Source organism: Pituophis catenifer, unplaced genomic scaffold, assembly GCF_029215685.1.
Source record: "Pituophis catenifer annectens isolate HBS135680 unplaced genomic scaffold, rPitCat1.0.hap2 SCAF_1, whole genome shotgun sequence".
In the NCBI taxonomy this organism is placed as follows: Eukaryota; Metazoa; Chordata; class Lepidosauria; order Squamata; family Colubridae; genus Pituophis; species Pituophis catenifer.
Genome location: NW_027256881.1, coordinates 332,263,038 through 332,278,526, shown reverse-complemented (window position 1 = coordinate 332,278,526; position 15,489 = coordinate 332,263,038). Strand labels below are relative to the sequence as shown.

Genomic DNA, 15,489 nt, shown 5'->3' with positions numbered 1-15,489 from the left:
AGTAATTGCAGACAGCTGGTGTAAATCACAATGCTATCAGTCTGCTGTGCTCTCTGAGCTTGCTTGTTTTCTTGTAGATATTTCATTACCCAAACTAGGTAACATCTTCAGTGCTGATAAGGAGCGCAGTTTGCTGTCAAGTTTATATTCAGGTGGCTTGCCCTGTCAGTGTTGGTGGGAGTGGTTCTTAAGAGATTCTTTGATTGGGCTGTTTACTGTTGGCTCCTTTGGCAGTTTCTTGATTGGGGTATTGGTTGCTTGATGGTTGGCGTGAGGTTAACCTTGGAGTTAATCTATGCTGATCTGGGTGTGGATTGCGGGTAGAGAGGTGCTTGGGTATTTTTGTTTCTTTTTGGGCTGAGTGATAGTCTCTTTTGCATAGATGTTATGTTGCATAAATCCAAACTGCAGAGTTAGAGATAAACCAAAAAACAAGGGAATAAAGCCAGAGCTAAAGACCCACACGCCCATCCAAACTGATGGACTGAGTCAAAAGCTGGTCTACCCGGCAACAAGGGCGGGACTTAACAGTGATGACAGACTCAGTCCATCAATCTGATTGGGCGGGTACAACCCATCCTGGCTGCTGTCTCCACCCACAATGGAGAAGTTAATATCTATGTGTCTACTGAAAGCTGATATGTCAGTCCACACTATTAAAAAAGGTATTGAGACTCTAGATAAAGTGCAGAGGAGAGTAACCAGGATGATTAGGGGATTGGAGACTAAAACATATGAAGAACGGTTACATGAACTGGGCATGGCTAGTCTAGTGAAGAGAAGGACCAGGGGAGACATGATAGCAGTCTTCCAATATTTGAGGGGCTGCCACAGAGAGGAGGGGGTCAAGCTGTTTTCCAAAGCACCTGAAAGCCAGACAAGGAATAATGGATGGAAACTAACCAAGGAGAGATTCAACCTAGAAATGAGGAGGAACTTTCTGACAGTGAGAACAATCAACTAATGGAACAGAAGTTGCCTTCGGAAGTTGTGGGAGCTTCATTACTTGAGACTTTCAAGAAAAGATTGGACTGCCATTTGTCAGAAATTGTGTAGAGTCTCCTGCTTGAACGGGGGGTTGGACTAGATGACCTATAAGGTCCCCTCCAACTCTGTTAATCTGAGTGTCATGCTTCTAGAAATTCCCTGGCATTTTTGGACTTGGCTTGGTCTAGGATGGTCACATTTTCCCAATTGAAACTATGGTTAAATCTGTCTATATGAGAATCTCCATAGACTTTCAATTAAGGAGGTACATTTGTACTATTTGGCATCTTTGTTAAATTCCCAAAGCAGTTTTCAATATTTTTCTTTTAAAGTATTTAAATATTTTTTTTCAGATAAGAGACAGCTTACACAAAAGAAACATCGTGTTTATTCGAAGTTTTTTGAGTGAAGTTTTTCTCCCTGTGAATCACGGTTGCATTGTTAAAAAATAAAAATACCTTAGTTTTCTACACCCAGAATTGTTAATATAGCTCAAATGCAAAATGCTAAGAATGTTTATTTATTTATTATTTATTAGTCGCATTTCTATGCCGCCCAACTCCCTAGGGACTCTGGCGGCTTACAGCAAAAAAAAAAAAAAAAGTTCATTTTTTGCCATCTATGATGTAAGAAAAAAAATTGAAAACAGAAAAGATAAGCAAAAACAAATAAATTATTAAACAGCTTTCTTCTCATTAGTGCACTATTAAGAACTAGCGATGTATAGTACCTGGATACTAAATTAACATTTAACACTGCAAACATTAAACTGCATTATTCTCAGATGTGACTGTGTTTCATGTAAAATACATTTGCTGCTTTTCAGTTTTCTTCCAACGTTTTCCATTGGTAAACTAAGCAAGTTCCCAGGAAGAAAAAAACAAAATTCTTGACTTTTTGCATTTCAGTTCATCCTTTTCTAATTTGAGACTTCCTCTGTTCTAAAGGGATTCTTCTGCAAAACCAGGGATTATATGCTTGGGTGACAGTGGATAAGGACAGCTGGGATCCATGCATGAAGCAGTAAGTTGGGAAGAAACTACAAATAAAACGAAACAAAAACCGCCTTACTAAAAATCAGACCATTTGAGGATTTAATCCAACACTGCTTACTTTGATTAGCCAAAAAGAGATAATTCTTCTCTATTTCCTGCTACCCAAACCTTCTCCATTGCAGGCTTAACGGCAGGTTGCTGGAACTAAAATCAGTATTTTCTGTATACCAACTATTCTTTTATTAGGCTTTACAACTCTTTAAATCTTCCCCAATGGGCTTCCCTGAATTGCCTAAGGACACTCAAACCCCATCTTTTGTGCATCTGTTCAGGGTCCAAAGATCATGCTTGACCATCGTATCTCAAGTTGGGTGGTTCCAATAAAGGAGAGTAGCTCAGGATTGAAATGGGGGTCCTTGGTGCTCTCTTGAGTTTGGTTGTTTTCTTGCAGACATTTCATTACCAAACTAGATAACATTATCAGTGCATTACTTAGGTCAGGTAATGAAACGTCTACAACAGGGGTGTCAAACTCAATTTCATTGAGGGTCGCATTTGACCTCGGGGAACCGGCATAAGCATGGCCAAGGTGGGCGTGGCCAGCTCAACGTCACTCGTGTTGGAGGCGCCGGTGGTGGCCCGAGCGCTTTGCCAGCGAAAATGGGCTCCCGAGCTCCATTTTCGGCTGTGATGGCCTCCTGCAACCCTCTGCCAGTGAAAATGGAGCTTGGGAGGGCTGCGTGCGGCCCTCCCAAGCTCCGTTTTCGCTGGCAGAGGCACCGTGGGCTGGTCCTTCACTGTTTCCAGGGTGGCCCCACGGGCCAGATCTAAGTACCCTGCGGGCTGAATCTGGCTCCTGGGCCTTGAGTTTGACACCCTTGGTTTACAAGGAAACAAGCAGGCTCACAGGACCAAGGATCCCTCATATTGGATGGTTGCCCTTCTAAAGGTAAGCAGGGCTGCAATTATTTTTGTTTTAATATGGGTTTTAAATTAAATTAACTACATCTATACACAAGCAGGATTGTTTTCCATATAACAAAACAATGTTTCTCGGCTTAAATAGCAATTTTTAGATGCAGCTCTCAGGACATTTAAAGCTTCGTACAATACTCTTAGGACTGGAAATTCTGTACTTGATCCTAAACATTACATATAGAAAAGCGAATTGGATGATGTGGAATACAAAGAGTCAGAGCATGAAACCAAAGCACAATGCAACGTTATTTGTGGTGGAGGACAAGTTCAGCACACTGTTCAAAAACAAGAGAAATTGAACAATTCAGGGCTTTGAAGCTCCTTCTGGACATCAGAAGCGGACTAGATGACCCTCTTTCGTCTGACACAGCTGGCTGACTTTTAAGTTACCACTGTCTTAATTCTTTCTTTCCACTCTAGTCCTTATAATTTCTACTGTTCTCTTTTTTTCTTTTGACTGAAGAGCACAATATGTCCGGAGGGGAAGCTGGGATTTGCACAAAAGGGGTTTTAAATTGGTTTACTTGAAGAACATTTTTTTTTAAATCAAAATGTGAACATTTTATGTCTTCTTCTTCTTTCTTTTTTTTTTTAAAGTAGAGACCCCCTAGAAAAACAGGGTTACTAGCTACTGGAGAGAGGAGAGGCAGGGGGTGTCTCAAGCAGGCAAGTTCCAGAAGCAACAATAATAAATCACATGGCTGGGCCAATGCTCCAAAGGCAATTCTGGGTCTTAACAGTACATCATTATTGATCCGCGTTTGAAATGCTTGGATTCATTAGCAAAGGCAGGGGCTGGAAGGCAACGTTCAAACACACCGTGATAGAAGCAGGAGGGATGAAGGAGGAAAATGATCCTGGTGAAGCACCAGGCAGAGTGGGGTCCTTTTAAAGTAAATGTTCCAAGATTCGATTCTTGAAGTCTCAAATTGCAGCACAGACATTTCATCTGAAAGCAGAAAGTACTAGACATAACACACTAGCAATCTGTATACAAGAGTGGGGGGGAAGCCCTCCAGGCAGTCCTCACTTCTGATTTCCCTTTGAAGCTCATAGGGAGAGGGGGAGAGAAACCAAACCTAACTGAACTGTTTTCACCAGCTTCAAAATCTTTTGTGTGCGAGTTATCTGCATTTCTTGCAGATAAATTGGATGTATCACCCCAGTTCTACTAACTGGGTATTCTCGCAACTCCAGCTTGATTCCCAGACTGAACCCAAGGTTATTGCTATATTTTCAAGAGATGCCACTGAAATTACTTACTACCCTGAAAATCTCACCTATTGCAAAAAAGACAGATGTGAAATGCACTCAAAGAGACCTAAGAGTCCAAGTTCGGATACCTGCAGAGAGGATGTTGACATAGAGCAAAGAAGCATGAGCGTAAACTAAAGTTAGTGTAAATTCCCATGCATAGGTTCCTACTGCTATCTTCCAAACCATGCAAAGTCTGCTCATGATTTATATAAATAATTCACACCGGCTTGCCCATGTTACAGGCCGGTAATTCTATTTTTGCTAATTGCATACCATGTTGCCACAAAGTAAATAGACACGTACAGGTTGCCTCTGACAGTTGGAAGTCAAGCGCTGACATTTTTCTGCTTTCTCTAATTCTACCAAGCTTCACTTATATGTGTATTCAGTCTCATTTCTCAACCACAAGGACCAGAGTCTTCCCTTCCTTGTTAAATATGATAACTGAAGTCTAAAAAAACATTGAAAAATCACTTATTTTTTTCCCTATGCCTCAGTGAAGCCACACTTATAACTGGTACAGAGGAAAAGTGTTAAAAATACGATTGACACACAATAGCAAAACGAAAACAAAAAATCATGCGGCCCCCACACGCATACCCCTCCCACGGACGCCTCTGCATGGGTGTGTGCACCCCCCCACACCTCACCCCTGCACATGCGCACACGCCCCCCCCCGTGTGCATGGCCCCCTCATGCACCCCACCCCCTGCACAGCAGAGACCCGAAGACCAGATGGCTGGCGGGAGGCGCATGCCCATGCGCAGGAGGGCTGAACTGGGGCGACGGCTCACGTGCCATCAGAGAGGGCACTGCGTGCCACCTCTGGCACGCATGCCATAGGGTCATCATCACGGGTCTATATCAAACAAATGCAATTTTCACAAGGGACAAATGCAACTTCTTGCAAAAATACATTCCTGGACTACTTATAAGTTGATAATCAACAGCATGATGCTTTGGAGCAGCAGTGAAATCCACTTACCGTCGCTACCGGTTCGGGAACGGGATTGTGTGTGCGCTATGCACGTGCTTCTTCTGTGCATGCGCAGAGGATAAGAAATGGGATGTAATGACGTCCCGGCAGGTGGGCAGAGCCTCCCACCACCGGTGCTACCGGTTCGCACGAGCCGGATAGAACCGGCCGGATGTCACCGCTGCTTTGGATACAAAATAGCTTACACAGGTAATTGACCACATAGCAAATGAGTGATAGACAGAGAGGAGTATTTCTTACAAGATATATTTTTGTCTGATTCCATCCGGACAGTGCCACAAATCAACCGCAAATCAGGGTAATGGATTAACTCAACAATGATTTTATTTCAGATGTCACTTTCTTACATTTCAAAACATTTATTGTGGTATGACAATGAAGCATCGCCTGAATAAGGAGCAACTAATCTTGCTCCTCTGAAAGATCTCCCCAGTTGAGGGTGGTCAGGGGGGGAATCTAAGAAGTTTGAAAGTATATGTTTTAAATGAAACACATTCCTTTGAAGTAGCTATACTTCTACCATCAAAGCTTCAAAAAGTATTTTTTAAAAAACTTTCTGACTTGAAAGCAGCTATACATTAAATATCAGCACACCAAAAAGTCTGAAGGCATTTTAAAAAAGAAAAGTTTACTTTTTCTCTCTGTGTGAAAAAAAAAACTGCAATAGATGTGCAACTATACATATTATACATTCCCTCCCTTCCCCTCTCTCAGTATAGGAATTATACTCAGTTATAAAGGGGAGGGGGGAACAAATCCCTCCTCCAGTCAGACAAACTTATTATCTGCTGCCTTGTGTACCTGACAAACAGTAAAACTGAACGTGTGTGACCGATTCCCTGGCCCTCCACAATGGGCTGCTTTGTGAGTTTCTAATATCCTTATCTGGCCTGTCTAGACACTCTGACAGCAATTGTCCATGCGGATGTCGGGACGCGCTCTGACCTCACTCCTCGCCGGCCGGGGGGAGGGGGGGCGAATAAAAGGCGACAGGAGCCAATTAACTTCACAGTCTAGAGGGCACACCTGGGCCCCTAAGCAACCTGCTGGAGGCAGGCAGGAAATCAAAGTTAACACCCCCCCTTTAAAAAAAAAAGCAACTTGGAAAGCAAGTTCTCCAAAACAGCAAATAGCACGTTTTAACTTTGGAGCCCCAGAGGAGTTGGGAATATAAGCATTTCAAGTTCGGAAAAATTGACCCTTTTGGACGTCGGTATTTCATTCTGCATCTGTGTGTGTGTCTGTGCAGGCGTGCGGACAGGCGCACAAATGGGTTTTTGTTTCCAGCAGGAGCGATCGCCTTCGACTCAAACCTCTATATTTAAGCCACATGAAAATAACTTTGGTTAATATTTGTAGACGGCCTGACAACAGATTCGGAGGATTTTTCCAACCCATTCCTCTTTGGCTTTGTTGAAGATTAAGCCATGGTTTTCCATCCACACACCCCCCTCCATGTCCCCTTGAGCATTTCCAAGTCGGACAGTCCGGGATATGTATTCAATGGCAAAGAAATCCTTCAACAAGAGAAAGGAATTGGGGAAAGAGGTTTCTTTCTTTCTTTTCCCCCTTCTTCTTCTTCCTTTAAAGCTTTAGGATGCAGGATAATGCCCAAGACGCAATAAACCAAGAGTCCGCTTAGCCTCCCTCAAACCGGGGAGGATTTACAAAGATTGTTTAATTGATTTTTTTGTCTATTAAAATGCAGATCACACTGTCTGGAACTCAGAAACTCAGACACAGTTCTTTGTGTCCACTCAGCTCCATGAAGTCTTGTCTGCCACAGGCACAATGCTTTAGTTGCATGCGTTCAAAGGCAGGCTGTTCCTTTTCTTTTGTCTGGGCCTCTTCAGGCTGGGGACAGAATTGTGCGCAGTTTGTTGCACACAAACATGCTCAAGGGAAACTGCAGGCTGGGAGGGGAGAAAGAGGTTTTTTTTTAAAAAAAAGAACGAACGAACGAACGAGCCCAAGTTTCTCTTTAAATTGAGCAGAAACTCAAGGAAACCCAACAACCCTTCACAAGTTTACTCAGTAGGTAGCCTTGACTTCCAGGAAAATGTGCACTGAACTGCAGCCACAAATCAGTTGAGGGAGGGGGAAGAAAATGGAAGAATTAAGGAAATGCTCTCAATTAATTATACTGTCGTTTTAAAATATCAAGCCTTCCCAAATCATTGAAGAAATACAAATGTGAAGAAGTAGTCAGCATTCCTCCTACCGTCACGATGCACATACTGGGTTCCACAATTCTCGACAAAAACATAGGAAGTTTCTCACCCAGAAGAAGGGAGATGCCTAATCCAGCACACCAGTTCTCACCATGGTCAGCAAGATGCTTCTGGAAGGACCATGATTAATTAATTACTCAATTAACTTTGCATGTTGCCTACTCTTTGTACAACACACTTACCCACATCAGAACCTCAGCTGTCACTTTAAAAAGGAAGCTAAAAGGTCCTGGCACCCAAGTTCCAAGCCCTTAGGTATGAAGAATGTGGAATGTGGAAGAATGTGACACTGTCCCCAGAATTTTGGCTCATGCCTTAAAGCAGGAAATGAGGTATGCCTCTTTAAATATGGAGGCTCTACATATATATACTTTTCATAGCTGACAGCTTCTGATAGTCAGGAATTACAGTATTCTAAATCCTACCTCCCACCAATCTCTTTATACCAATCACGGCTTTACCGCCCCTATTTTCATTTTTTTTAACTGAAAAGTTTCACACACACACACTAGCTTGTCCTTCAACACATCAATTGCCTGGTTTGATTGCTCATTTTCTGCACCTTCCCTAACTCTACTACTGTGTGTCCTTCAAAATACAGCAACAAGAAGAACTGTGTGACCTTCAGTTCATTCAAAGGCTTAAGAGACAGTTAGATCTGGGATTCCACTGGAAGAATCCTCCAAACTCCAAAATTTATTTTACGCTGTACTTTATAAACAAAACTTTCAGAGCGATGCGCCATTACAAATGCACGTACGATAAAAAAATCATTTTAAAAGGAAGCATTTGATCATACATCCCAGATTAGTCAACAGGAGAAGAAAAATCACTGAACTCTTCAACAAAAATGCCTGCCGGGGTAAAAATGTCATCTTAAGTAATTAAGTAAGAGCTCCAAAGAATAACATCTATATTACCAGCACACTTATGCAAGTTTGGGCAAATTTTAAACCTATTCAAATCACTTTTTAAAATCCCCTACAATTAACTAAGGCAAACAATCTTACATATAACTTCCCTAGATAGCAGGCCGCACTGAATCCTGAAAAATTACTTGCCGAGGAAATATATGTAAGAACAGGGTTGTGTGACTTACACACGTACAAAAAAGTAAACCAACCCAAAACAACTGGATATGAAGAATAAAGATTGACTTTAATTTACAAAATTAAAAATCAACTCAGCACACATTTGCGCTGTACAGTAATAGAAAAGGCATCTAATTTGGGCTCCAAATTTGTGGGTCCAGTCAGTGTGACAGTTCACGAAGTAACGGTACTAAATGGACACTCTTCTCTTTCACAATGCACGCTGGTAGCCAGGATTATCTTAACTGAGGCTCACCTCCACCCTGGAGACAGTGCGGGTCCGTATCAAACACAACTAGCTGCTTAAAAAAAAAGAAAAAAACACCAAGGAGGAGACACAAACATAGACAGCTTTAAGCCAGACATCTGGCTGGCCATTAGTTGGCAGCAATTGATTAGAGTTGGGGAGGGGGGGGTTAATTTAAAAGCATTTGAGGAGAGTATTCCCAGAGCTCCAAACTCAGAAGGGGAGGGAACTGGCAACCAGACAGGGGTAAGAAGGAGAGGAGATACTTCTTAGGTCACTGGATGAGTTAGGCTTGAAATGTTATTTCCAGGGAGGATCACATTTAGCTCCACAGTTGCACAAGATAACACACCATATCAAGCTAAAAAAGAAAGGAAAAAGCTCCCCCTACACGAATTCCTAATTCTTACGGGCACAGAATGCTAACCCTGGGAGATCTCCGCTGCATATAAAGCCCTACTTCTACTGCTCTATTTGCAAAAAAACTGGAGTGAATGATTTAAATGCCTCCTGAGAATTTCAGAAGCTAGGAGGAGAGGAGGCAGTGGAAACTGAAGGCAAGCGAGACGGTTTGATGTCCATCCTTTGGTCGAGGGTCAAACACACATTTTTAATGGTAAGGATCATGGGAATTTGAGGGATTATAATAATCATGTATGTCGGCAAGAGAATTTCAGGAGGAAATGCATGGCACAAACGCCCATCCTGCCCCTCTTGAAGACCAAGTCTGGGAAAGAAGAGAACAGGATTTACATCCAGGATAGAAAAGAAAAAGTAAAAGCAAGGTGACAATTTGTGTATGGGTGGGGGGGGGGGGGTTGGAGGGGACGGAGGGTGTTCAGAAAAAATATCTTAAACTTTAAAACAAAGCTTGGAATAGCGGCGACTTGGTGTAGTTGTAAATTTGAAAGACGCTCGCAATTCACCAAGAAAGAAATGTGTATTGGGAAAGAGGGACATTTCCAAGAAGGACCTACGCAAAATTAATAATAGCAGAACAACAGAGTTGAAAGGGACCTTGGAGGTCTTCTAGTCTAACCCCCAGCTCAGGCAGGAAACCCTATACCCGTGATGGCGAACCTATGGCATGCGTGCCACAGGTGGCACTCAGTGCCATATCGGTGGGCACGCAAGCTCAGCTCCCACCACCTGATTTTTGGGCCTTCTGGGCCACCAGAAGTAGGGAAACAGGCTGTTTCCAGCCTCCGGAGGGCCTCAGGAGGATGGAGAAGGCCCGTTTTTTGCTTTCCCCAGGCTCCAAAGCCTTTCTAGGAGCCTGGGGAGGGCAAAAATGGCCTTCCCCACCCCCCCTGGAGACCCACCAGAGGCCGGAAAGTTGGCAAACGGGCCATTTCCTGCCTCTGGACGGCCTCCATGGGGGTGGGGAAGGCCATTTTCGCCCTCCCCAGGCTCCTAGAAAGTCTCTGGAGCCTGGGGAGAGCAAAAAAACGGGCCCACCATGCCATCGCGTGCCAAAAGCGGGGGGAGCGTGCACTCATGCGCAAGGGGTGGGGTGCGTAGAATTATGGGTGTGGGCATGCACGCGGGCGGCCCCCCCATACTCCCCCCGCTTTTGGCACACAATGGCAAAAAGGTTAGCCATCACTGCCCTATACCATTTCAGACAGGTGGTTGTCCAATCTCTTCTTAAACCCCCCCCCCCTTGTTGGAGAGCCAACACTGCAGGTCAAATCTAGTAATGGGATCCTAGCTAGATCCTAAACTTCAGTTGTTTAACTTCAACATAAGGCCAGCTTCAGGCTATGGTAACAATTCATGCACAGCTTAGACTGGCAGCATTGACAGTCCACATGATATCTTCTACATTATATATGAATGCACAAGAAGTCCGACACCCCAAGACAATTAAGACAGCACATATCTATGGTACTTTCAAGGTACAGGTAGTCCTCGACTTATAACAGTTCATTTAGTGACCATTAGGAGTTACAACAGCATTGAAAAAAAGTGAATGATGACCATGTTTTACAATTCTGACTGTTGCAGCATCCCCATGGTCATGTGATTTATTATTTATTTATTTATTTATTTATTTATTTATTTATTCATTCAACTTGTATGCCGCCTTTCGAATGCTTGACATTCGGATGCTTGACAACTGACTCACATTTATGACGATTGCAGTCTCCCGGAGTCATGTGATCCCCTGTTGCGACCTTCTAACCGGCAAAGTCAATGGGGAAAAAACAGATTCACTTAAAAGCCTTGTTACTAATTTAAGAACTGCAGTGATTCACTTAGCAAATGGGGCGAGAAAAGTCGTAAAATGGGACAAAACTCACTTAACAAATTTCTCACTTAACAACATAAATTTTGGGCTCAATTGTGGTCGTAAGTTGAGGGCTACCTGTAATTCACGCTTCCGACATTAGCATTCTAATCAGGGTGGATTTGATTTAAATCGAGCTGATTTAAATCACAATTTAAATCATGATTTAAATCACTAGTAAAAAGGCTTGATTTAAATCAACTCGATTTAAATCATAATTTTTAAAGAGCAACTGTCATCTCTGCTACTCCTTTGACCCACTGTTGACTCACCGATAGTCCCAGTGTTGCAGAATATACAGCCTCATGCTACATAACTAAGCTCCATTTCATGCTGAATAAACTAAATTATTTATGTATCTTAAATAGAAAACTATCTAACGATAGATTTTTACCCCAAAAGTTTTTTTATTAAAATAAATTCGATAAAAATCAAAAAAATCCGATTTAAATAAAAAAAAAATCTGATTTTTTTTATTTTTTTTAAAAAAATCATTGATTTTTATCCATCCTGATTCTAATTATGTTTACTGGGCTGTTCTCTAATTGAAAGGCATGGATGAGGTCACTGAACTCAGGCAGAATTTTCTATGACAGATCACGGCAAAACTATGTTCCTCCACCCGCCCCAAATTTTTAAATTGCTGTTCAATCAAAGTCACGCTCCTGTACCCAGTCTTCCCGCAGAGCAACCCCTGGGGAAGCTACTTTCTCAACAGATCCTTGTAACCCTGACAAAACAACATCATTCGGTTTCACATCAATGGCACTTTCAACTTTACAGGAAAGTTCATAGCCAACTGTTAACAGCTGGCTGTGCCAGATGTTCAAATGTGGCCAGTTGAGTAGCCAGGTGTCCCCAAAGAAGAACTTTGAGCCTTACCACCTCCACTTCCCCACAACACACACATACAGTCAGGAGCACAAGTCATCTTCACTACAAGCAACAGATGTCTGGCAGAGGTGGATGTTACACAGTTGTGTAACAAAGACAAAGAAAACCACATATTCATGCATCGAGTTGGTCGGTTTTATCAGCATTGATCTGTAAGAAGATTTATTCATCTTGGCCTACGCTTTAGCCTCTGCAAACGTTCCACCATCATTTTTTCCAAGCAAAAACTAAGAGAGGGGGCAACATCACAAAAATTGCTTTAATGATGACAGCATGCTAAGGGAAGGGTTTACAAGAGGTGGAAGATGAACGGGTAAAGAACAGGTATTTTTTAAAAAGGCAGATGCCTCTTGGAAGCCCAAAAGCAGGAAATGAAGTTCTTCCTTGCTACAGTCCCCAAAGCAGATGGAGATTCTCAGTCATCCAGCTTCAGCTCAGAGCTGAGGAAGCTTCCTGGAGAAGTCTTCAAGGAAGAAACAAAGTCCAGTTGCCTTTTGAAAAAGCTCTTTTGGGTCCCCAAAGCAGGTAATCTGCCCCTGAATCTACCAGTACCTGGATTTCTCAGGCACCTGAAACAAAAACATAGTCCAGAAGTCCAATACATTTGCTATCAGTCCAGAGTGCGGGACCTAGAATCATGAACTTAAGACACAGGAAGGCTAATTCCATTTGAATATTAGTAAAAAAAAAAAAGATTCCCTACAGTACAGGCAGCCTGACAATTAAATCAACTACCCAGAGATCTAATAGATCTACTCTTCACTGGATATATTCAAGCAGAAGCCGAACACCCATTTATTCGGAAGGCTTCTATATGGGTCCTTCCAAACCAATGTTTCTATGGAAGTTCTATTAAGTTTAGACTAAGCTAAGTTTACTTTCCAGAGATTTAGTTATTGGTTTTTACACACTGCACAGAAAAAAACAGGTGGAACTTCAACTGCACCACTGTGGTTGCATCTCGGCTAAAGAGCTGAGGTGGCGCAGTGGTTAGAGTGCAATACTGCAGGTTACTTCAGTTGACTGCTAGCTGCAATTCGGCAGTTCAAATCTCACCGGCTCAAGGTTGACTCAGCCTGCCAGCCTTCCGAGGTGGGTAAAACGAGGACCCAGATTGTTGGGCAATATGCTGACTCTAGTAAACTGCTTAGAAAGGGCTGTAAAAAGCACTATGAAGCGGTATATAAGTCTAAATGTTATTGCTATCTTGATTTATTTTTGACCACATCAGGTGGACACCCCTGAATTCAAGGATAGGCATTCCTGTTGTGAACAGCCATTCACAGATTAAAGTGTTAAGGCTCCCCACATTGGTTGGTTGTGAAATCGGTGTCCTGATCCTGTACCACTGAGTCTTAAGTTTCCTCTGTGAAAAATATGGGAGAAAAAAAGACCCGCTTGATCAGGGGTGTCAAACTGGCAGCCCGCGGGCCGGATGTGTCACACGCAGGCCATGCCTACCCCAGTTCCACAAATGTCACATGACAGCAAGGTGACGCGGCGAGTTTGAAAACTCTCACAGCTGACAGCAGCTGTCTGCTAGTAATTTTCATGCTTTGCTTACTTTGAAAATAATTTGGAAGAAGTATTTTGGGACTTACTGAAAGGGTGGATTTCTTGATGTTTTTTAATGCAGCCACACTGTTTTCATGCTCACATAGAAACCTGAAAAAAGTTGGGCTGCTTTCACAAACAGCCAAAAAATGATGCGCTCTTGCAAGGGCCAAATTATTTTGCAAAAAGTGCACAATCCAAGTAATTATCTTCATCTTGGACTTTATTCACTCTCATCTCACAAGGCAAAGTCATTCCCATTTTTTTAGACCTCCTCAAATAGGAATAGAATATTACAAGGAAAATGTACAAAAATTGGAAAGAAAACATTTCCCAGCTGAATGTATGTCAATGATTTTTTTTTGCCCTTTGTAATGATTTCAGGAGTTTTAAATAACACAGGACTAACACTAACTTAGCAGAGACGTTGCCTCAAAATGCCTCATACACACACGATGGCGTGCCTTTTCAAAAATGCTATCAGCAAATATGATCTAAACAGGAAATGCTGATTTATCCCTTTGGAATCGCTGGCTCATTGAAGTGTTTTAGCTGATGAGTTTTAGTTAATAATTTGGTTGGGGTTATTTTAAGTAACTGAAAGAATCTTAACTTCATCTATGCAGATAATCATTACACAAACATTCCTCTTTTGCCTAGAAATCGTTACAGTATTATTAGTCTCCAGAGAAGTCAGCAAGTTCCTAAAAAACTCCAAACTGTGAAGCCAAGAAGACAGGCCAAAAGGAGGCAAGGGCAAAACACTACCATAACTCTATCATTAAAACTGAATGGATGTAGTCACTACTAATCAAATTCAACTTTAAGGCTGACTTTATGTAAAAAAAAATAAAGTCAAGAAGGATCACTTCTTAGAATCCGGCTTAAATAGTTATTGGACTTTTTTTTAAAGAAATGAGTGATTAAAAAGTAATGCTATTATGATTGAAGCATTTGAAAATATATCTTTTACCTGAACTGCGATCCAGCTGGCATTGACAGAATACTCCCCAAATGGACCGAACCCTGAAATCATAGAAAAATATTTCTTTTTACCATGATGGCATTTTGTTTCTAGGCACTAACGAGCAGTCTAAATTGGCCATTTTATAGATCACGTACATCAAAATACAGCAAATAATTATCGTAAGTCATTGTACATTCTTTCTCTCACCAGGATTGGCTCTCTCTTCCTACTTCCAAACTATACTTTAAAGGAGGTTAAAAAGAAAATGCGCCTAATGAACTTTCTCTAAGGATTTGAAGATGAGTTTCCTGCATCTTCGTCACCACCATGAAATTCTCACTGTTTTGAGTTCATGTACTATACTAGTGCAAGGGATTGTTAATTTGCTTTTGGCTTGTGTTGTATGAACCTGGTCACTAAATTCATATACACGATTGGATTTTATTATAATTAAGCAAATCACAGCTTACTATGATAGGTGAACTAGGTGGGACATGCACAGGGTACCTGATCCATGAAGACACCCATTTTAAAAGTCGGGGGGGGGAGGAAATAGATCTTTTCTCCATTACTCTGTTTGAAATGTGATAGCAAGTTACCGTAGTTAGAACCAGCTACAGAGATTTGCCACGAACGTGATGGAATTCAGATTATACAGGTGCACATGCACAGCGGCTTATTTATTAGCCCAATTAATTTCACAGGCAGATGTCTTTTCCTGGTTAATCAATTTAGTCAGAAGACCAGACTTACACGATCTGTGCTGTCCTTCAAACCTACTTACCCACACTCAACCCTGATCCTGGGCAAGTGGGCATGCTTGCAATACTTAGAAAATAATGGATACTTTGTTCAATGGAACTTAAGAAAAGAGGCATAGGTCTAACTATCTTGGGAATTTCTACAAATAAGGAAATATACTGCTCAAAAAAAATAAAAGGAACACAAGCAGAAGACATCCGAGATCTGAATGAATGAAATAGCCTTATTAAACACTTTGT

The 15,489-nt window shown here is 41.9% G+C and overlaps 1 protein-coding gene across 1 annotated transcript in view; it reads right to left on the bottom strand.

The window, feature by feature from the left end:
- PGPEP1 (pyroglutamyl-peptidase I) overlaps positions 1 to 15,489 on the bottom strand; it is a 32,569-nt gene that overhangs the window by 11,853 nt on the left and 5,227 nt on the right. Inside the window, exon 2 of the mRNA XM_070931756.1 lies at positions 14,495 to 14,547. Within this exon, the coding sequence (XP_070787857.1) occupies positions 14,495 to 14,547 (53 nt within the window). The remainder of the gene's footprint in view (positions 1 to 14,494; positions 14,548 to 15,489) is intronic.